Here is a 23866-nt window from a genome sequence, read left to right as displayed (position 1 = left end):
GGAGCCAGTCACCCAGGGAACCCCCTAGGAGGTTTCCAACCAACACACGTTAAACCTCCATATCTCAATAAAGCTGGTTTTTCCTGATGTCTGCTGGGTCAGAGTAGAATGCCCCCTTTCCTTGACTTAGTGTTGCATGTTAACATCTTAAATGCACTTGATGGCTCAGCTAAATTGCCATGAGCCCCAGAAGACTTCTCCAAGGGTGACTACGAAGCACTATGTGTACGTATCACAGAGCAGGCTTTGCCTTCCACCTGCATCAGAATCTACATGCTTTTCACCAGCATTCTCTGTGCGTGTGCCCGGCTTTGGGGACAGCTTCTGGAACAGGAGAGATGCAACATCTGATCTCAGGAAGCTCACCATTGTGGGATATAAGTACGTTTTTATACTGAAATATGTTCTAAAAATATTTGCAAGAAGAGAGGTTGGTGCTCTAGTAGGCCCATTCTAGGTCATTAACCAACTCAAGTCTGTGGCAGATGCATTAGAGGGGTAACACAGAGGGCTGGCTTCGTGATGTTACAGACCTTTTGAGTTGGGCCCCAACAAGGGCCCTTCGACCCAGTGCCGCTCACACCAACAGAATGAGACTGAGTTGGGTCCAGGAGCAAAGGAAGGTTTTACAACTTGCTCAAAGAACGGAGAGGTGCGGGCTCTGGCTTTAGAGCACAGGCTCTCACGAAAGGTGGGGCTGCTTTGCAGGCGAGAGGGGCGGAGTCACCGCAGTCTGCGCATGCGTGTTACTCACGCAAAGTGCAGCCTCGGCGCCCCGGCCGCCGCCATCTTGGGCTGCGGTGCGGGGCTCAGCGCTTCTCCTCACGCGAAGTCGGCAGCGGTTGTGACGTGTCAGGCGTAAGGCGTCTGTATTCGGGACGCTGTCGGCAACTGGAACTCGACTAAGCACAAAAGGTTAGACCTTATCTTATTTCCCAGACTCCATCGTATTCCCCGCCCCGGGGACCCCAGAGGGGTGAGAAACGAACTTGCCCTGGAATCACCCCTTCTGAGAAAAGCCGGCCCTTGGGGTTAAATGCTCTGTAGTTGCCATCTTGAAATTTTCACTGAATTTTAAAATTAATGTTATCCCTGCATTTCTGGCTCCCGCGCCCTCCTGCCTCCCGTCACCTCCTCAAGAGGGGCTCTCGGCCGCCCACTTCCCCAGGCCGTGGTGCCCGGGGCCTTGGCCGCCTCCACCTCCCCGGCCTGCGGTCCCTCCTGCTCCGGGTCGTGCTGCAGGAGCAGGCTGGGTTCTGCTGTGCCCTCCGCCCGTGCGGGGGGCCTTGGGACCGCACGAGGGGGTTGAGGCTGGGCACGTGAACCAGCGCGGTGTGCCAGGGCGCAGCCCGGCGGTGCCCGCCCCGCCCCAGCCCGCCCTCCCCGGGGCGTACTCCCCAGGCGCCTTGGCCAGGGCCTCCTCCGATCCAGGGTCAAGTGCTGCCCAGCACGGAGCCTGCATTCCCTCGGGAATCTCCTGTCCACTGCGTGCTGGGGCTGCAGCCTGCAGGAGGGGGAGACCGACCGACTTCCCCCTCCCGAATGGTCCACTGGCCATCGTAGATGGGGCCACTGGTGCTTCCCTGAATCACATGCACTCACCCGGGACTATTCCTGTGCCGGAGGCAGCATGGCGTTAAACAGCAAGTAAAAAACACCCTGACAGGTTGGGGAGACTGAGAAAGAAAGGGAAAGGCTTTATACTTTAGCACCTTAAGTGGCACTTTTATCCTTTTTGTGAAAAGAGCCCCCCTCCCCTTTTCATTTTGCACTGGACCCTGCAAATTATGTAACCGTCCCAGCTCGTAAACTCAGTAATAACCACAGCATCATCTATCACGGTGACCACGTGCTAGGAATATGTTATCGGATCTTCACAACCGCATGCATTAGGAACCTTGATAATTCTGCATATGAGGATGAGGCCCAAGTAACGTGCACAAGCCCGCATTGGGTAAGTGGCTAAGCGGTGCTCAGACCCGGAGTGTGTCTGACCCCAGAGCTGGAGTGTCTGACTCCTTAGGCTGAGTGGAGCCTCACAGATGGCTGGTATGCAGTTAAGAATTTGTGATTCGAATGGATGGGTGGAGGAGACGGATGTGGGAGCAGAAATCACCCGTTACCTGCCTTCCTGGACTGCATTTAGGAAAGACCAGAGCATGAGCACCCGGGGCAGGCAAAGCCAGAGGACACTGGGGAGTGTGGTAGGGCAGGGTTGGGCTGGCCCCGAGTGGGCGGCAGCACGTGACCACCTGCAGCTGCAGAGCGATGGCGAGCAGCTTGCAGCAGCATCACTGGCTCAGCTGGCCCTTCCTCATACATGGGGCCTGGCCATCTTGTGCCCAACTCTGGTAAAACACCATTTTGTTTCTGCCTCACCATTTGCTTTTCCTGTTATTTTGTGAGCTGCTCTAGGTGTGCTGAATCCCCCTTTTGTACTTGGAGGGGTGCATGGAGCTTAGCACAAGATACCCAGGGTCTTGGAAGCCCACTAATTTCCCATGAGACTGCCTTCCTCCTCAAATGCTTCTCTCAGTCTTTCCCGCCTTGCCTCTCAAATTCTACGTGGGATCCTAAATTGAGGTGCATTCCAGCCATGTTGGTCATTATTCTGAAAAGGGATGGAATATGGAAGCATGCCCTTTTTAAAGGTTTTATTTCAATATTATTATGACTTTAACGACCATACAGAACATTCGGGAAATGTTGTCACATTGGCATTTCACAGTAATGTGAAAGGGGTTATATGTTTGGAATTACTCAAATTATCAGCAATTTTAATCAGCTTTTTTTTCACCATTCAGAAAGCAAAATTAGAATTGCCTGTGTTTGTAGTCTAGGATGTATTTGAGATAATTAAAAATTAGCCGGTGAAACCGTAGAGATCTTCATAGTAGCAGCAGGGTTTGGAAGCTGCTTTTCCCTCTAGGCAAATGAACTGGACTTTTATGACAGTAAATACGAAATCTAAATCCAGCTGCACATTTTATTAAAACTGCTAAGGTTTCATGGTCACCTCTGCTTATCTGGCAACCTTCCGGAGTAGTCACCCCTGGCCATATCTTATTAGCAGCCGGCAAGAAAATAACTAAAAATAATCGGCTGTTGAAATGATTATTTAAGCCTCGAAGAAATGCATCTTGATGACTGTGCGTTGACTGTGTGGTGGCTGCGCTCTCGCCGGTCCTGCCTCCAGTTCGGTTCCACTTATCCGCTGCTGCTTTAAGACTGCAGAGCGCCCCAGCGGCCAGAGGCAGGGGAGGGGGTCCCCGCTCGCCTCCTCTCCGCTCGCTCCTCGCCCGCCCGCCCGCCCGCCCGCCTCCCAGGCAGGGAAGGTTAGCGAGGGATCAATGTGATTCGGGCCGCAGGAGAGGAAAGATGAGCCTGCCCGCCCGCCTGCTGCCTGGATGTGGAGGCTGAGGGCTGGCGCACGGGAGGCCGCTTGCTGCGCATTCGGGGCTCCGGGTGCCCGGGATGAGCTCACGCCCGCGTCTGCGGCTCTGTCCACCTGCCGACCTGCCGGCGGCCGCCTGAGCTGACGGCGCACCTGGGCTGCAGCCCCGCCGGCCCGCTCTGGCCGCAGCGTTGGGCGCGGCGCCCGGGAGCAGGTGTGCAGGAGCGCAGCGCGCGGCGAGCGCAGCCCTCGCCCCGGAGCCCGGCCGCGCCGCGTGCCCGGGCGGCTCGGCAGCGGCGGCGGCGGCGGCGGCGGCGGCGGGCGGGCGGCGGCCCTTGGGCAGGTGGCGAGCGAGCGGAGCCGGGCGGAGCGCGGGGGGCGAGGCCGGCGCGGCGCTCGCGGGAGGCCGGAGAGCAGCAGGGGCATGTGGATACTGGCTCTCTCCTTGTTCCAGAGCTTCGCGAATGGTGAGCCTTTCGATTTGAGATGAATTTCATTTCTTGTACTGACCAGAGTGTGGGGGGATTGGATGCATGGGTGAAGTCTTTCCCTTTCCCTCCTGTCTCTGTGTTAAAATTTTCATGGTTATATTTTTTTTAAAAATATTAATCATCTTTATTTGGGGAGGAGAAGAGGCAGTGAAGAGAGGCAGGGGGAAAATTGCTCTGTAATCATTTAAAGGCGCTTACCTAGCAAAGTGACAGCTCTGAGCTAACTCCAGTACTACCTCATTCAGAATAAACCAGGTTTGGTGAGAGGAGGAGAGAAGGGAAAGATCGCCACTTTGACACATCACAGCCTGAAAGGGTCATGACATTCCAAGTGCAGGCAGGTGGAGGGGTCAGTTGAGAGCGTCTGCCTTCAGATTCAAAGCTTTTTGAGCTTTTAAAACATGTGCTTTAATTCTGCTACAATTCATCTCCAGCAGCAAGAACGCCTTTAGGAAAGATCTATCCTTCCACCTCCCCCCTCCCAGACCCCCCACCCTCTTGGTACTACAGAGTCCTCAGTCATCTATGTAAAAATATGCACCGATAAGCATTACATCATCTGAAATGTTGACAAATTCTTTAAAACACCTGTATGGTTGTAGAAATGAATATTGTGAATAGCATTCCTTTCCTCATGCCCATCTAATATTATATCTTGAAATGCTTTCTTCCTGGATATTTGAAAAGCTATTGCTCTTGACTGAGTCAGATCCAATTAGTAAGTGTGACTGTACCTTCGGTTGCCTGTCACCGCGTAAATATGAACTTGCGTGTATGAATGGCTTCCTCTCATTTGGGAATGAGAGGAAATTGTCATCATTTGGCATTGCCTGGGAGTAGCTACAGCTTAAATTCCCATTTCAAATTTCGGAACACAAATCTGCATAAAATGTATGACTTGCTGACAGTTAAAATTAAACCATTAAGCAGAATCCACTACCCAGAAGGGAGGGGGGATGGGGGAGAGAGAGAAAGGAAAGAAATCTCGCCCTTGTGAGAAAATACCAGAAGCCAAGGGGAGGTTGTAAGATTTTCCTGGAAGAGGCACAGGGCAGCTCTAAGTGTCAGCTGCATAGGGGTGCGTTTTCTTTGCCTATCAAGGTAGTACTTAAAGAATTGACACACTGACGGGCCAGAGGAAATGTATAAACTTTGTAAAATTAAAAAAAAAAGATGACTAAGAAAAGATAGCACTGCAAGAAGGAAGTCCTGAAATTAACATTAAAATGATACTTTGCTCTCTAATATAACCTAAAGCAAAGTGTTCAAAACTTTCATTTTGAGATTTCCTAGCAGGAAAGAATTGCAACAAGTTCTGACATGACACCCATCTTTCCCAGAGGGCACTATACCTCTTCTGCAGCCTCGCGGGAATTTACCTTGGGGGATAGATCTGCTTTAGCTAATGTACGATGATGCATCAGGAAAGTCAGCCCTTTATACTGCTCTGCTAATGTGAACTCAGAGAAAACGTGAAAATGCTCACATACATGCCACAAAGCCTTGACGGCCTGTCTTACCTGTCAGGACGTACATCTCCGGACTCCTCAGAAGGGCCTGGATTATAGGATGAAGCATAATTTCCACCCTATTGGGAAGTATGTATCTCAGGGAGACGAAAGAGGTTGTGCTTCAGATTGTCAGTCAATTGGTGTCTATTTTACAGTTTCCCAGTTACATATGACAGAAATAGTATGGAAGAATTTCTGGTACAGTCTCTGAAAGGGAGGTACTAAAATGTGTGACTTTTTTTTGCAATCAGTTTTACTAAAATAATCATGGTAGAATCATGTATAGTGAGAAAATCATACAAAACTTCAAATAATCTACTCTATGGACAGTATGTGCCATGACTAGGTATGTGTATATATACTGAGTCCTATGAGCACTGTCTTCTTACACCTTTTTCATGACCCTTAAAATTGATTGATAATCACCATTATTGATACTGTAATGGATACAGGTAGATTTCACAGTATGAGATAGATACTGTACATGCCAATTAATATTTTACATTGCTCTATTGCATGCTCTAATACTGTCTACCAGAAGGCTATGGTACTCTCATATATAAAATGGCCTTCTCTTTATATGTTCAAGCATTTAAAAAAAAAAAAGGCCTGACTAGAGCTTTGGACTCTTTCATTTTGAGGGGGAACTAGCTTTAAAGAGTTTTTCAAGGAATGATGTTCAATGCATAGTTTGGAAAGGATCATAAAATATATAGTCATGTCAAAATCAAATAAGAGTCCAGTTTGGAATGATGCCTGTTCATAGGATGGTATTTCAAAAATGTGAAATTAAATGGTTCTTACCTATTTGAGTGAGACTTGGAAAAAAATGGAGGCATTTTTCCCCCCAATAACTGTCATATTTTGGTCTTCCTTAATTTTGAAAAATTCCTGAATGTGTGTAATAAAAGAGCTATGAATTCTAATACCTAAACCGATTACTACTAGGCCTCAAACATCAAAATGTCTGGTATGATAAAACAATCTATTTGTAAAAGATTGTTCAGTTTGATATTTTGGGGTACTAATCAAATAAGAAGGCCACAGTGTATCTGCATTTTTCCTACTGATGTAATGGGATGCACCTTTATTTCTTAATGAAAGTATGATTGCTAGATAGGCTGCAGACAGTATGTTGGGTGAAAAAGGAAAAGTCAGAGAGCAGTCCCTTCATGGGTTAAATCCTTGAATGAATTACCTCACCTGATCAGGGACAGTCATCATGTTTTAAAGCAGTCAACTTGTCCTGCGATGTTCTGAAAATGCTCTCAGGAGAGCTTCAGTTGCAGTGCACAGGAATGGGTCTGCACATATGTGCAGACACGTCCTGCAACATTTCCATGGGATGGGATCACAGTGTGTTGTGTGTTATCACAGTTTCTCTTGATTTTAACCCCCATGAGCACATTCTCGTTTACGATTCTTGTGAAGAGCATAGATGGGCCTCCAGACAAGCAGAACAATGACTAATCAGCAGACTTGGTCTATAGAATACATCTGTGCTCTTTCCTGCATCTCTGTTGTTATGTACACATGTGTCCCTGACATCTTTCCCTGAGCTGTGCAGTTCTGGGCTTTGCCGCTGTGCCGTTTTCAGGGAGCCCGTGGAGCTTAGAGAAGCTGGGTGTGAGGAGAGAGAAGGGTGCTCGTCATAGGGAAATTGGGCTGTGTGGCGCCTTTCCGCGTCACCTGTCATCACAGGAAATTACATACTGCAAACTTGTATTTGATTTAAATTTAGGAGCAGATGTTTGTGACTGCAAATGCACCTTGTGGACTTTAAGGTGATTTTTATTTAATTGGTGTGAATATGTGGAAGTAGAAAAATGTTATTAGGTGAATAGATTCAGGGCTTCCTCCTCTTTCTCCTTCTCCTATTTTTATTAAGCAGATTAAAATTCTATCCCTGAGTGACAGGGTTCATCTAAAATTTCTAGGTCTCTTAAGCTGCGTGCCCCTGCAAGATGCCCTCTGTAGGAAAACAAAATGCCATGCAGACCTTTAATAAATGCCAGCCGATTCTTCTCGACTTCTTACTCTCTCCTGGATGCCGCTTTGGTGTGACCACAGTTTGTTGCTGCCTCAGGGAACCAGTGACTCACGGCAGATCTGGTACAATACAGCATGATGATAGGGGAAATAATTTTGACCAAGGGAAAAAAGCCAATCTAAATCCCTAATTCCTGGACTTCCACATAGCTGTCAGAGTATTTTATCACTGATGTGTCTGGGATGAGGTGCAGTGAGTATTTCGTTAAGAGACCTAATGCAGTAGGCATTGAAAACCATGTGAAGGAGAGAGAGGGGGTGGGGAGAGAGAGAAGAAAATAGAGAAGGTCATTTTATAAAGAGAGATCTAAGAACACTGCAGGAGACTAGAAATTTGTATCTGAAAAAATAAAATGACAGATTTTTCAGTGGATGTATTTACAAAATCTGCGGCATCCCAATGTCACAAAATTAGCTGAATTCTACGGCTGAGATTATGAATGTGCCTCATAAATAATTAATAGCAGTGAAAATAATACAGTTAGCATTAGGTTATGCAGAGCACTCAGCAGCCTTTCAGAGGCGGGCACGCGGGTTTTACTGGGTTTCCAAGTGTGTTTGGCGGAGCAGGCAGGGAGGCCCCTGGCCTTCGCAGGAGGATGCCGTGTCTGGGCATTTTCTGGGCGCCGCGCTGCCGCACATCCTGGCTCACGGTGACCGGCTCCATCGGAGGGCTGAGAGATAGTGAGGTGGTGCTACCTGCATGTCAGTTGTGTCCCTGCTACAGGACACTAGTGGGCGGCAAACCTCACAAGACTGGTGCAGCCAGCCTTCAGCAGAGCAGACGAATGCGCCGCCTCCGAGGAGCAGTGAGCGCACTGCGCCTTCCTCTCGCGGCTCCTCAAGTTCGCCGGGCCCAGACTCCCAGCTCCCGGAGTTCAGTCCAGTGGGAGCAACGAATGCAAAGCCTATGGCAGGCGAGGCAGGGTCCGCCGTCTTTGTTTCCAACTTTACAAAGCAGGCCCGTGTTCACCGCAACACACTGAAATCTAGAAGGTGCAGAGAAAGGAAGAGACAGTGTCCAGGGCTGGTGGGCCGCGGAGGGCGCATCGGCCTCCCATCTTCCAGCTGGCCGGGGAGCCCGGCCTGGGCGTGCGCCTCCTCCCGGCCGAGGTGGCGGCTCCGGAGCAGCCCCGCTCCTGATTGGCTGACCTTCCAATGTCATTCCAGGAGGCGCAGCTCCTTCTCCTGCAGCTGGGGACGCGGGTGAAGCTGACGCTCCCGCCCCTCTGCAGTCCGTCCAGCTCCGCGGCCGCCTGTGGGTGCCCAGGACCCCGGCCATGCTCCCCCAGGCAAAGTGGACAGCCCCTATTCGCCTGGACCAGGTGTTAACTCTTCACATTCCAGAGAGCCGAGCATGGAAATTCTCATCTTCGATTCTCCTCTTCTCTCTCTTGTCCCTCCCCCTGTATTTAGGTTCTTTTTAATGTTTTGAAAATATGAAAACATTCGAAGTTGCATGTCTCTTACTGAATGTATGGATTAAGATTAAGACGGGGGGAGTGGAAGATTCCAGCAGCCTGACTTGTACCCGCTGTGCATGTCTGTATTCCCAGTGTGCAGTGCAGGGGGTTCCTTGTGCCGGTGGCACCATGTACACCGAGGCGGCAGGCCGGAGCGCAGCACCCCAAGGAAGGTGTAGATGGCCGATTTTGGGTACAGAGGTTAGCTAGCTTCTGAGCAGGATGTTCGTTAGGACGGAATTCAGAGACCTGTTCCCTCCAAATTAGATTCCTGCATTATACTCTTTCATAAAACCCTGCTCATTTCCTTGATAGTGTCTAGGGCAATGTATAACCCTGCTTATTTATTTGGTGCTTGTTTGGCTAGTGACTGTCTCCCTCACTCGATGGCAATGTCCAGAGATGAGGCTCCTGCAGTTCCAGAGTGTGTCAGCCCAGAGCAAAGTGCATGCAGAGTAGGTGGGGATAGATGTTCTCTGACTGCGAGGAAGAAGAGACAGATAATGTGCAGAGCCTCTCTCCCCTCCCTGGCCCCCTCCTCTCTCCTATCCGCCTCTCTCCCGCCTCTGTCTTATCCTTCCTTGCAGAGTTTGCTGCTTCTCTGCCTAGATCTCTAATTCTGCTGTGGAAACCATTGTGAGAAACACACAGAAGCAACAGTGTGGGTTCCTTGGCTCCTGCCACTTTGCTGGACACACTAACTTGATGGCTGCAGAAATGTTTATTTTCTAGCAATGCTTCTGGAGCTTTTTCTTCTCTTTTCCAAAATGGATTCACATTTGAAATATGTGATAAAAGTTCATCACAGTTACATAACAACGATACAATTACTTTAGGTGCTCTTTGTGCCTTGGATTGGGTTAAATGGCACAGAAAGTAAGTTAATAAATGTGTTGGATACACTGTTCTCAAGTGTACGCTGTTAAGTGGCAGGATTCAAAAATCCTGTATGAGGTTTAATGCCCTGTCGCATTCTGAAAGCCAGTCAGAAACATCAAACCAACACGTAGGTTTCCCTAGGGGTTCCTGGGAATTCATTTTTTCATCAAAGAGCCATCCAAGGCATCAAAACAGAGCTCAGTTTCTTAGGCCTTCATTGTCTTTAAAGAAAAAATCACACTACTATTTTCTTAAGCATTCTATTGATTTATGGGTGTCTGTCTCATTGTTATCTTTCCCCCCCTATTTTCCAGCAGAACTAAACGTAAAAGTTGTTCCCTTCGTCAGAGTTACATGAAAGGAATATGTTTCACTTGTTAAAATTATTATTTGTATTCAAATATAAGAATAAAACCAGGTGTCTTGAAGCTTACAATATTTATCATTATTTGATTTTTGGAGATCTGTCTTTTTTTATGCTATATTGGTCAAAATTTATGTCTTAAAAAGTCATTCAATTGGATTAATTTTTGGTCTTTAAGCCCCCCTGGGTTATGTAAATACGTATCTTGGTGCAACAGAGAGGGATGAATGGGGTTGACAAGACAGATGATGAGATAAGGCGGAGGGAGGCTACTACACAGAGAGACAGAATGACAGGGATTAATGAATCTTGCCTGCATCCCTGTTTAAGTTATTTTTACGCAGAAGACAGTGAGTAAGATTTAAGAGTGAGCAAGCAGTCCTATTTATAGAAAGCCGTTTTTAAATGCAGCGGCTGGGAAAGTGAAAGAAAGGAAAATGTAAGCTCACTTCCGTACTAAATGCCTGGCTTCCCCTACCTTCTCCCAGCATCATAGAGATTTTTTTGGAGAAGAAAAAGCATACCAAGCCTTTCTGAAATACTGAGAAACTACTTCAGACTCTGCAGGATGTTCTTGAAATGCTCTCAGGGTTTAAGGCCATGTCAAGACTTGGGAAGTGGGGGTGGGGAGCCAATCCATGTATTACTTGGAAACTGGGCTTGGGTAGGTCTGAGCAGAGGACTGAAGGTGAAGGGAGCATGCTGAACGTGCAGCACTGCTACGGATATTTATTCCACAGTAAGCGCTGCCTTCCTTGAAGATGCTCAACAGCAGAAAGTAGGAGGGTAGAATCCGTTTAGAGCAGAGCAGTTCCCAAGAGCAGGGTTCAAATTTAGGATCTTGCGATTATCACATCTCCCCCCATGTTAATCACTTATTAAATTCTAGAGATTTGGATTTTGGTATGTGCTCTCATAATTAATTAGTCCAGATGGGTAGGAAATGTCATCACAGGCTGCTCGATTGATATAAATGTTCCCGGACAATGAAAAAAGAACACACTTGCTCTTTGGATTTAAATAGTCTTCCGTCTTAGGACTGCATTTGTTCTGTGTAATGTTTTGGTTTTACTGGTCCCAGGTGCACCTTATTTTCTGTTAAGGGTAGGATCCTTGAATTTGTATCGACCTACTGCTGGTTTACAGGTTGGAAGTCTGAAAAAAAGCCAGACCTACCCCAGAGTATGACACTGTGAAAAAATTGTTTTTAATCTTATGAAGAATCATCTATACAATGGGTTGTTTGGTAGCCAATCTCCCCAGACTGTGGAACGGGCAGGTCTGATGAGGATATTTGAACTATTTCATTGCAGATTTTCATGAACATGAACCTTGCCTCTTTTAATATTAACATGATGAACCAGGAAGCAAATTTAAGCTTGACTTACACAAAACTTAAGCCATTCTTCTTGCCGTCCTCTGTGCATAAATACAGTGAAGTGAGTTTATAGTTCTTTCTAGATACTTGAATCTCAAATTATTAGATGCTTCTGCAAAACAACAGCGGTGATAACACTCCCAGTGGTGACCTCAGGGTCCCCAGGTCCCTTTCTGCATCCTCCTGGGACCAGTTGATGACCATGTTAAAGCTGGGGTTAGAACCAATGTGAATGGGTGGCTTCCCGTCCATAGGAGACTGACTAAGGTGGCCTGTGTCACACCCTGAAGAGCCACGTCATTGGAAATGGCTGAGGGCAGTGGAGGCTCTTACCATTGATTCTTTTCCTAATATTGAGTAAAGCATTGATTTTTCTCATGAGACCTGTTTTTTCACTCATTGCATGGACTTCAGGGAAATGGGAAAAATTTTACAATTCACAAGAGAAAGGCAAAGTATGAAGATAATTAGAATCACTGCAATTTGATGTGTTTTTTAATTTTACTCTTTTTTTTTCTTTACGTAAAGACCTGAGCTCTATTGTGGAAGCTTTCGAGTAAACATATTTTCTCATTAGAGAAACTCGAGATTCATTTCTTCTCTCCACAGTAGCCCCACTGTGGCATGATTTGATCTTGAGTTCCCATAAGACAGCAAAACCCCCAAGTCCCAGTCTGCTTAATTACAGTGTTTATTTCTTAATATCATCTGCAGAGCATTTTTAATAACTGATTTGTAGCTGCCAGGGTAGAAATAACAATGCTTTGTAAATATTATGTGTGAAACTTCAGGGATGAACTGAAGACCCCAACAGCAGCAACAGCAACCACAACGGACTTTACCAGAGAAACAGGCACCTAGACCCCACAGAGAGGGCTCAGCAGTGATTTTCACCACCCCTCCTAGACCTTGTCACGGCCAGTTCCTGCAGAGGGTAGCCGTTTGTCTAGTTCGTTAGCCAGGGGAAAGGAAATGTGTGAAAAATGGGTAATGTTCTCTAAGGAAGAGAATGGTTCTTCCAGAAATTATTCAGGCTGGTAAAACCCAAGTTAGCAGCGTTTGTCTGGTACCTTGACACGACAGCAGAAATTCAGTAGGATGCTTAATTAGCAGACGTGTGTGCATGTGTATTCACCAGAATCAGTAGCTCCTAAATCTTTGCTGGCTACTGTTTTACAATCGGCTTGATGGATACTTACGTATAGAAAAAAATTGACCTAGGGGTGATCTTCGTATTTGTTTTGAGTAATTACTTTGATTGGTGGTCAGTTCATCTGTGACTTATGGGATCTCACATCACCAGCCACAACCACCTCTGATCTGTAGTCACAAGACCCCTCATTCTCCTCCCACCCCATTGCCCCATTGCTGGAGATGGGAGGGTGAGAACAGGTGCAGAATTCTGTGGTATTAGATGCTTGGAGGCCATGGAAATAAAGTTTTATGGGAAGACCAAGTGTACAGAGGAAGGGCTGCCCCATGTCGGGTTAATGGGAGTGTGAGGGGGAAGGAGGATGTGGGTTGCCTGGAGGCCACAGGCTGGTGATGCCCTTGAACCGTGTCCCATTTAACAGGCCTCTGTCTGGATCTTTTAGGCAACGATCAGGGCCACTGGTTCTCAAAGCCCAGGTGGGCTTGGTCAGGGAGGAAGAAAGTTGGGCATTTCCAAGATGGCTTTTCCCCTCAGGAGATTCCAATGCCGGCACAATTCTGGGAACGGGCTGTAGTTTGAAAAGCTCCCCAGGTCTCATTCTGATAAGTACCTTTGCCATCTTTTTCCTTGCCCCATGGGATCCCCAGCTTGACGGCATTATAAGGTTCCTGTGATCTTTTATATCATTTGTTATATAGTTTCCCGGCTGTTTCCTAGAGAGTCTGGCTCTGCAGCTCTGGAATAGGCATGACCTAGGAATCTGCATTATTATTCTGATTCAGGTGGCATACTCCACCTTTGCAAAAACACTCACTTGGAAAGAGACTGCCCAGCCCCTGACTGAGGTAGCTGGTCAGTCAGTAGCTGGGACGTTGCTCCAGTAAAGTTTCAGGTAGACCGAATGTACCATCGGGGAGCTCTGCATTGAGCAGTGATTTACTGGGGAGGGTGCATGTATGCAGTGTTAGAGCTGCACTGACTACCATAAGGGTTTGGGCAGATTTGGGGAGAGTTAGTGGTTGGAGTTGGTAACAGGAAAGGCCCTGAGTAGAGGGAGGTGTGATCCCAACCAGGGATTTCTAATTTGGATGCTGGTAGCTTAAGAATCTTTTGTATGTGTATCTAATATCTGTGCATATTTGTATCTGAATGTGTGTGTGTGTGTGTGTGTGTTGTGTACATTTTTTTTGTTGTTTTAGCATATTTGATATCCAGGCTTATTGCTAGCATGTGCTTTGCTGATGGACTTGGTTCTACTGTGTTTTTTGGAATTGACCCCTTCTTTGCTAGCAGCTGGAGTCCTAGCAGAGAAGCCTTTTGAGCCTAAATGTAGCCACATTGCTCCCAGCAAGAGATCAATAGTGGGAAACCATTTGGGTTATCATATTGAAAGAGCATAAGAGAACGCTAGGGCTGAAATGACAGGACGGGAATATGAGTCTGTTTACATCTTGAGATTTTGCCTGGATGCCAACCTGGGAATGTTACATGCCTTCTTTCCAGTATCAGTGCACAAGCTCCTTCCAAAGCCAGGTATAAGGATCTTGGTGCTTTGCTCTTTTGGGTTTTCTTGGCCTCTGCTCCCTTCTTTTAGGTAAATGACCCTGAGTGGACTGTATTTATCAAAGTACTGTCGTTACACTAGGTTGTTATAAAAAAGAGAAAATGGCATATAAGGCATACATGCATTTTAGACCTTGTCGCATGTATGATAAAATTGAGGACAGTTATCAGTGGCAGAATAATCTTTTCCAAACACCTTGTCCTTGATTTTTTGAACTAAAATAGACACAAATGTGTGCTGGAGAGAGGCCTAAATTCAGAACCTTAAAAATAACTTTTTGTGTCCTGAGATCTTATTTTAGATAATATTAAAAATAACTTTCCCTTATAGGCATCTGAAACAAGTCGAATGTTATAATCCTTTGGCGATTTTATTGTGATTCACTATAGAAATTATCTTTCAGAGCAGCTGTTTTGATTTTTAGCTTTAAACGAAAAGACATTGTGGGCTGAAGAAATGTAACTTCTGCTTACTCATAAGTAGCCGAATTTGGGTAGACGCTCTTTCTGTGCAGCCCTGGGCTCCTGCACCAGTGTTCCTGTAAAAAGTGGGGAGGGCGTTGTGTTTGGAAGTCACAAGCTCCGCCAAGGGAGTTTGTAGAAGAAGATATCCTTTAAAAATAGCTCACAGTTCCTCTCTGATTTGGAGTTTTCATAACCTCCACTGCTTGGACAGACTGCTAGCTCTTAAATTTTGTAGCCGATTAGGTTAACCTTTTTTCATCTCTCCTCCATGGAAAGGTCATAAATATTTCCATCATCAAGTTTAATAACCTGCAAGAGACCAGCAAATAATTGTAAATGGTTAAATACTTAGAAAAAATAAAAATGAGAGATTGTGTGACTCAGATTTATTACTAGAACAAATCACCTTAACTCATAGAAAATATTTATTGCATTAATAAGTGTTGAGTGTTTTTTCCCTTAGGTTTTTAATATCTGTTCTTATGAATGAACATTATTAGGTACAGTTCACCTAATGGCCGAAGCAGTTTAAGGCAGAGCAACGAATTTATTGCAGTGAGATGAATTTGCAAGAAACAGAAAGGCCTTTTGTATTTAGTCTCTCCTCATCATTTTCACCTTTCTCTCTCCCTCCTTGGAGCAACTGTCAGACTTACATGCATACAGTGAGAATGTAGGCAGGAAGTGATATTTCCTTGGAGTCTGGAGGCCTTTGCTGCCTCTACTGATTTCCAGAGTCACAGGTGGTTTGCCCTCACCTGGGCAGGTGGAGGGACTGCTGTGGTCCCTCAGCTGCTCAGGATGGAGTGAAGTCTGGAAGCAAGGGTTAGTGTTTCTTCAGCCTGTGGGTGTCCCCCTCAGGGGTTGCCGCTGGAAGTCTGCTGTGTCTCTCTAGAGATCTCTGAATGGGGAGGGGCTGGTATTTATAATTATTTTTTCTGAAGTGCAGAAGCATATGTGTTATGAGTTATTATAAAGCTCTAAATAGAGACATCAGATATAAAGTAGTCTCCATGGAGCTCTGTGGAATTATTATTTTAGGCTCATTTTTTTTTGGCAGGTGGGAGTAAGTCTCCTTTCCTCCTTTTGTGATTTGATCATTCTTAATACTTCTGACAATGTGTTCTTCAGTTATATCACGGTTCTAACCAGCGCAGTATCACCCCCTGGGGGGTATTGGGCAACATCTGGAAACATTTTGAGTTGTCACAATTCTGGGGAGAAGAGGATGCTACTGGCATCTAGTGGGTAGAGGCCAGGGATGCTGTTCAACATCCTCCAGTGCGTGGGACAAGGAATTGTCTGGTCCAAAATGGCAGCAGTGCGGAGGTTGAGAAACACAAGTTAAATAGTTTAGAGCCTCATTGCTACAATATATCGGTTTTGTGCTTTTCTGTGGATGCTAGTGTGGTGCTGAAGAGAAAGCAAAAGGAGGAAGTTCTGAATCTCAGTTATAATCCCTTTGGCTGCAAAAACCATAGCTGGTAGTGCTTGTCATTGATTTTCTTTTCTTTCTTTTTTTTCCCTGAACAAAAAGAAAAAACCCCAAATCTATGAGTCCCCCTTTTCACCAGTCCCTAAGAACATGAATGCCAAAGTGTTCCTGGGTTCTTGCAGCCATTTTCCCAAGTGATTATGCTAATTAGTGTTTGATCAGATGATTAAATTATAATTCGATTAATCCTCTGTGCTAACTGCTCGGAATGCATTTTCTCTCGCCTGGTTACTTTCTGCCCGAAGCACCCTATTCTGCAGGCGGACGGAGGCCTGGTCTTCCTGAACATGTGGATCTCTGTTTTCAAAGCAGTGCAAATCCTCTTTGTTGCCTGGGAAAGGGAGGGGGAATATTTTGTCACCTGTTCTCCCAGGCGAAGGCTGGACTGAAGAGGTCTCTGGAGACTGGGAACCTGGGTTAGAAGCACCCATTATCTGAAGCTATAGGATGCAGAGAAACATGGAAGAGGAAGCCCTGTGGCTGCAAAGGCCACCAGGCTGTATCCCTCGGAGAGGACTTCCTGTGTGCATCTGTCTCTATTGTCCATGTGTCCTGTGAACATAAGCTGCTTGTGTCTGTGATGGTTGTGGAAGGGTGTTCTCTATGTTTATTTCAAGTGTGTATTTCCTTCAAAACAGGGTTCTACCATTTTATTTTTGTTTTGTGTTTTACCAACATAGCTTAGGGTGATGGTGCTCACTTAGTGAGTCTACTTTTCCAAGCCCACTGCTTTACTTTGGGTGACTCTGAGGTTTGTTGAGTTAAATGCTTATGCAGTGCTTTCTGATACAAGAAAATTTCGAATGGGTGGGAAGGAACGTGAGTGAAAAATATTGATAGCAGTGTGTTATTAATGGATTTCTACTCTATGACAAGAGGTTACCATGGCTCATGTTGTAGTTCAGTGGGCTTAGCAATGACTGGATTTTTCTGTATATGCTGTCACCTGTTTGCCCCTTACATTATTAGCCTAGGGGATTGTCTGGTTACCAGAAATGCGAGTGTTTAGATTATGTATAGTTGTTTTTCCCTTCAGAATGTGCATGTGTTTTGATCTTGCTGGAACTTTTGGCATTTTTTCATTTAAGAATGGGCCATAAGATGATACCATGTATTATTGGTTCCGTGTGCCTCTTCCTGAGAACTTCTGGGCCATCAAAATTAATGACAATATAGGGAGTAAACACCTTCTTAAATCTGCAAATCTCCCACTCCAAAAATTGTGCTATGTCATCAGAGAGATTAAAATCTCCTGGTTTTCCTTGAAGAAATTACTTCTGCTTGTAACTCTTCCCATAAAAAAAAGGATGAGAGTAAGAGAAAACTCATATTTATTGAGCAGCTGAAGTGTGCAAGCACCGGGCTTATGATACTATATGCACCAGTTATGATTATAAATAATAATAGTGATGATACCATCAGAAATAATAGCTGACATTATTTATTGCTGGATGTGCGGATTGTAAGTGTATTTACTGTAATGCTCGAAGTTGTATAGGAATGTAGGCATTGTTATTATCACTGTTGTAAATAAAGTGGCATTAAGTGAGTGCTGTGGGTACCCCAGCAACTAAAAGGTAGAACAAGGCCTAAGCCCACATCTGTTTACAAACCCAAAGCACTGTATGGCCTACATTTACCCTCCAACAGCTGAATGAATAAGTACTTTTAATCTCAGTTTTACAGAATTTGAGACTGGGGTTTGGAGATGCTGGACATGGACCTGAGGTCAGATGGGACCTGTGATTCAAGGGCAGCATTTTGAGCCCCTGTTATCTCAAGTCACAGATTTGTTTAATCCACATCATGAGTTTCCCCAAGTCTTCTAAACAAAGCCACATTTATTCACATCTTCTTTAAACTTTGAAAATGATGAGATTAAATTTGCTTTAAAGTTGAGCCATAAAGAGTTGTTTTGAGAAAGTGAAATATCAGCTTTTAAGAATCAGTGTATAAATGGGAAAATTCATTTACTTTTCCTTGTCAACCCTTATTCACTTATTTGAGGTTAAGTAGAGACAGTTTAATTAACTTTTATCCATTTCAGTGGTGGAACTATTTCATGGTATTATATTCTATTGTTGGTGTTCTTCAGAGTGAAATTGGCGAAGGGATGACATTTATATTGTATCTATATTGCACCATAGGGTCTTCCCCACCTCCCAAGTTTAAATTGTGTATCTGTCTTTACTTTACATTTCATCTGTCCTCAACTGAACACAATTTTTTCAATGCCAAAATATTAGAATAAGTTTTTTTGAAATTGATAATTGGAGACTGAAATTGGATGCGACTTTAGTTGAGGCTCTTAGGTAAAAAGACACAAACCAGTTTTGTGCATATACGTCTGAATCTTATAATTGCAACTGAGTTATTTCACTGAAGTATCCACGGGACATGTACCTTGAGTTTAGAAAAATCCTGCTTGGACAGTCTTACTTACTGAGTTTGAATTAAAGCTCTTACAATAATTAAGAATAGTATATGTGTGTACATGCGTGTGTGCACCCATGTGCCGTGCAGTGATGACATTCTTATTGTTCTCAGACATTTGGGTAACCTGAGGACCAGTTACGCATACATGACATATTTACCTTCTGTGGAGTGTAGGCAACTCCATTGTCCAGATGTGATGAAAATAGCCCAGTTCTGTCAGTGCTCAGACCTTATATGGCCCAAGCTTCCCTTAGCTGGTGGCTGCAAGGTGGTGGAGCTCTGTTTATTGTCTGGGTGGCCTCCTTGCACTACATACCCTGCCTGGGGTCCATTAGTATGAGGTTCTAGTGGAGTCATGGCCTGGACAGCTAGTTAGATCCCTGTCTTGGAGTTTTCCTCCAATCTTATCTAATTAGCAGTATCCTAAACCTTGGATTGTGGTCCCAAAGAGAGCCTGACTGAAGAGAAGTTAAAAGATATTTGACATCCTCTCTACTGGCTAAGTAACCTGAAGTTTATGGGCTGTGATGATGCTTGCCAAGTCACCTTTTTATGCAGCGCTGAACGAACCTATCTGTAATAATCGCTGATAGTCACTGAGCTCTTACTGTGTGCCAGGACCTGGGCTGAGTGCTTTATTGTACTGTCTCATTTAATCTTCAGACGAGTTTTTGAGATACTTATTCATATTATCCTCATTGTACACTTGGCGGAAATCAGAGCTCACAGATAAAGTAAATTCCCTAAAGTCATATATCCAGCTAGTGGTGAAGGCAGGGTTTGAAAGTGGGTGGTCTAATTCCAGAATGCCTGCACTTGGCAACCATGCTGTACTCTTCAGTTGACTAGCTCCTGAAATCTGGGCTGGCTCCTGAGCACACACACTGTTTTAAGTGGCAGTAATTGTCTGGAGAGCCAGAAATATGAGTTATACTTGAGAGTGGGGATGGGCCAGGTAGCAAACAATGCTTTCTTAAGTTTTTTTGAAGGAAGATGTTGGAAAAACTGAGGCAATGCAAGCAGTTTTGGAAGTTTCATGGTTGGTTTGTTTTAATTTCTAAAATCTTAGCTCATTCCTGAGGTAAGATGCTCTGTCACTAAAGTGTCTCCAAGCACATGCTGCCCACCCTGTGTTGCTAAGGACAGATTACCTCCACTTCCCATGGTGCAGCGTGTGTCCCGTGTCATGTATCCATTTCTGGGGTGTGTGAATTAAAAATTAAACTCTCCAAGTTTCAGTAGACAACGCAAGGTGACAACGACCCTTAGGGATCTCAGAACCTTGTCTGTTGCCTAACCTGACAGCTGGAGTTGCTGGATGCCTTCTTTCCAACATGCTCTCCCTCTGACCCATTTCACACAGGTGCTCATGTCTACCCTACATTCTCCTTGTGTCAGAGACTTTAGACTTCAGGATCGACCTGATAAAACCCAAGCCACAGGAGAGCAGCAGAGCCTGACTGGAGAAACTCTACACACTGCCCTTCTGACTGGTCTCATTTTAAGTTGTGACCACAGACCTCAAGTGAGCCCTTAGCTCTGCCCTCAGCCCCCCTTGATGCCCTGTTGCTTCCTGCTCCTGTGAGAAAACTATTTCACATCTTCTCGTTCCTCCTTATCTGAAAACCTCAAACTCCCCTTCCCTTTCCAGGCTCTCAGTTGATGACCTTGTTTCTCTTACCAAGAAATCAGCAGACCCAAGTGATATCTCTTCCCCTCCCCCACACTGAGTTATCCGTTTGCATGTGTGTATACCTGTTTTGGTTGCTCCCTTTTACCCCAGGGGTGAGGGAGGGATTCAGTTGTGGGGATGACTGATCACCGACTCCTGGCCTGGGCAGGTGAGGTCAACGGCAGTATTTTTGTCACGTATACTCACAGCCCAGGTGAGGAGGACATCCAACCTTGCAGGGCCATGTGGGGGTTGCACTTGGGAACAGACTGAACATCCAGGGGCTGTGGGAGGAGGCTTTGCAGTTATCATGAGGGTGAGGTGCCTTCTGGTTCCTTCAGGAGGATGCGATTGGCTTGTTTGAGTAGTTGGGCTGGTTGGCAGGCAACTAACACCTGCTGCTTAGGAATAAGCAGACACCGTGCCTGGTCCCTTGATAAGGAGGGTCATTTAGCAAGACTGTGTCTGTGGGAGCAGAAGGAGAGAGAGTGTGTGGTTAAGCCATTTGAGGCCTTTTCCATTTTGCCAAATGTCGAGACAACACTTGATATTGAACCTTAATTTCAGATGCTACACCAAAATACCTGTCTCCAGTGCCTTCCCTCCCCTGACAATGGAAGCACTGGCCTATCTCCCTGGAAGACTGGGACCTCTGCCCATGTCCAGAATCCCTTCTTCTCCCATCCACTGAAGGACTCTGCCCTCACGTTTATGATCTCACCCTCAAGAATCTCCCAGTTTTCCTCTCTTCTGGGTAGCATACCAACACCAGGCCATCTCTCATGTAACATGCTAACATGTGAAACACGCTAACAGGCACCACTCTTGTCACCGTTCTCGTCACATTCCTCATGTCTTACACTCTTGTGGCAAAACCACTGGAAAGAGTTGCATATGCTCATGTTTCTCAGATTAACAGAGGTGAGGGATTTGTTTCTCAATTTCTGATCTGTTGCAGATGGATGTGAAATCCTACAGTCCATGCCTGGGACACAGGTTGTTCCATGAGCTGCCCAGCACGGGAGCTGAGGAGTGAGCGAAGCTGTCTGTCCCCCACTCACCGAGACGCAAGGGCACAGAGCACACCCTTGTAGGGTGCAGCGACACCTCAGTTTCCGTATTTGTCTGATTGCAGACAGGAAACAAACAGCGGGTCTGTGCACCCTTTGACCAGGGCTGTCTGAGTCCACTTTACGCCTTCATCTCCCAGTCCCTCTTAAATACACTACGATTAGTGTCCTCTTCCCAAGTTCCTTGGAATAGTGTTTCTAGCCTTCACCTTGTTCACCTTCTCAGCAGCTTTTGACAGAGCACATCACTCTGTCCTTGAAGCACCTTTACTTGGGTCCTGGATAGCACACTCTTTAGATCTCCCTTCTGCCTCGCTGGTTCCCCTGGTTTCTCCTGGTTGCCTTTCCTGATGTCTCCTTTCTAGTCACGTGCTAAATGATGCAGTACCCGAGGGCTCTGTTCTCAGCCCTCTTCTCCTGACTTTTCTTCCCCTTTTCACCACCCACTCCCCTACCTTGCTTTCCTGTCTATGCTTACTCTCTGTAGGATTTAATCTCGGCTGAGACATTAAATACCATCTATATGCTAATGACGTCCACATTCATATCTTTATCCACAACTGCCCCTCTGAGCTCAAATTCAGGCCCTCAAATCCAACTGCATACTCAGCACCCCCACTTGGAAATCTTCCAGGCTTGTCAGACTTTAACCTGTCTGAAACAGAACTCTTGGATCTTTCTCCCCAAATCTGCTCCTATCTCATGATTTTGTCATCCAAGTCGTGCATCACTAGAGATCCTCTGCTCTGGAGTCATCCTTGATTGCTCTGTTTCCTTCACATCTTGTATTCTAACCTCCAGCACATCCTGTTGACTCTACTCTCAGAATATGACCACTTCATCCAGCTCTACTTCAATTCAAGCTTGTCTCCTCACTTGCCTGGGCTGGTCTCTGCAACCACTTGCCAGCTGGCTTCTTTGCTTCTACTTTTGCAGTTGGAGTTCTACCCAGTAGCCAGAGGGACCTCTTTAAATTGTAAATCAGGCCGTGTCATTCCTCTGCTCAGAGCCTGTAGGGCGTTCCCTCATTCCTAATATTAACTCAGCCTTTCTCACTATACCCTAAAAGGCCCTTGGTGATCTGGCTCTGGCTGGCCACACCACACACCCTTCACTTCCGCCACACAGGCCTCCAGCATTCTCAGCTTGTTCCTGGGTCAGCAGTTTTCACTCCCTACTTTTTCTTTCTGGAATGCTCTGCCCTGGGCCTTATTGTGCTGTGGTTTTTCACTGCATTCTCTGCCTAAATATCATCTCCCACTTGATCTAACATACAGTGACCTCCTTGATAATACTGTTTCTCCTTGCTGTGCTTTGTTTCTTCGTAGCAGCTATGAGTGTTGGAATAATATGGTTATTTGCTTGATTATCATCTTGTCTCCTGTGCTCACCTCTGCATCATGGGCACCTAGAAGAGTTACTGAAGACTTTATGTGCACAGTAAATATTTACTGAATAAATGATAAAGTGATGAGTGCTATTTAGAGGGATACGACTCTTATGGGCCTGAAGTCATTGCTCTCTCTTTAATTCCATTTTGCTTTCTTCCTCCTGATGGAGTGACAGGCCCTCTCTCTTTGCCAAGTTTTCTTCATGTGGAAGATGTAGACATGCATATTGATTGAAAGGTCAGCAAGCATTATGCCCAAGAATTTTCAACTCCGACCTATTCCTAGGGGCATAACAATAAAATACCTTGGTTTATACAGTATAATCTTGTTTATCTATTCTACAATTTTGAAATCCTGTCTATCCCTTCCCACCCTCCACCCCCTTGGCAACCACAAGTTTGTATTCTATGTCTATGAATCTATTTCTGTTTTGTATTTAGCACAGGGAAATATACATAAGATCTTATGGTAGCTCACAGAGAAAAAAAAAGTCTTCAATGAATATATATATATGTTTATGTATGACTGAAAAATTGTGCTCTACACTGGAATTTGACACAACATTGTAAAATGATTATGAATCAATAAAAAATTTAAAAAGATACCTTGGTTTAAAAGAATTGAATAGCTATATAATTGTGGAACTATTATGTGCATTTTGGTAAATACAAATATATTTGGTTCAACAATTTTCTAGCAAATGCTTACTGAGCACCTGTTATGCGCACTAAGCTGTAAGCTCCTAGACATCAGGGATTTTGTGCTGTCTATCACAGTATCTCCATATCCTAGAACAGGGCCTGGCAGATAGGTTGCTCTTTAAACATTTGTTGAATGAATAAATGATGGAAAATCATTATGCTGAGGACTGTGCAAGAAATCAGGCCATTCCCTGTTTTGTAGGTCATAGCAAAGTCCCAAGGAAGAGAGGACAAACTCCAACTATAAAAAGGCTGGACATGATCATGATTACCATGCTGGACTTACAGAGAAAGTTCTGTAGTGTTTATGGAAACAGAAACAACTTCTGATTGTCCATAAAAGGCTTCAAGGAGAAGGAAGTTTCAAAACTGGACTTTAGGGCTGTGTATG

The 23866-nt window shown here is 45.3% G+C and overlaps 1 protein-coding gene across 1 annotated transcript in view; it reads left to right on the top strand.

The window, feature by feature from the left end:
- Positions 1-3133: 3133 nt before the first annotated feature.
- DSCAM (DS cell adhesion molecule) overlaps positions 3134-23866 on the top strand; it is a 667301-nt gene continuing 646568 nt past the window's right edge. Inside the window, exons 1-2 of the mRNA XM_031684569.2 lie at positions 3134-3149; positions 3559-3861. Of these exons, the coding sequence (XP_031540429.2) occupies positions 3134-3149; positions 3559-3861 (319 nt within the window). The remainder of the gene's footprint in view (positions 3150-3558; positions 3862-23866) is intronic.

Source organism: Vicugna pacos, chromosome 1 (genome assembly GCF_048564905.1).
Source record: "Vicugna pacos chromosome 1, VicPac4, whole genome shotgun sequence".
Taxonomy (NCBI): domain Eukaryota; kingdom Metazoa; phylum Chordata; class Mammalia; order Artiodactyla; family Camelidae; genus Vicugna; species Vicugna pacos.
This window is presented reverse-complemented; position numbering and strand designations above follow the sequence as displayed.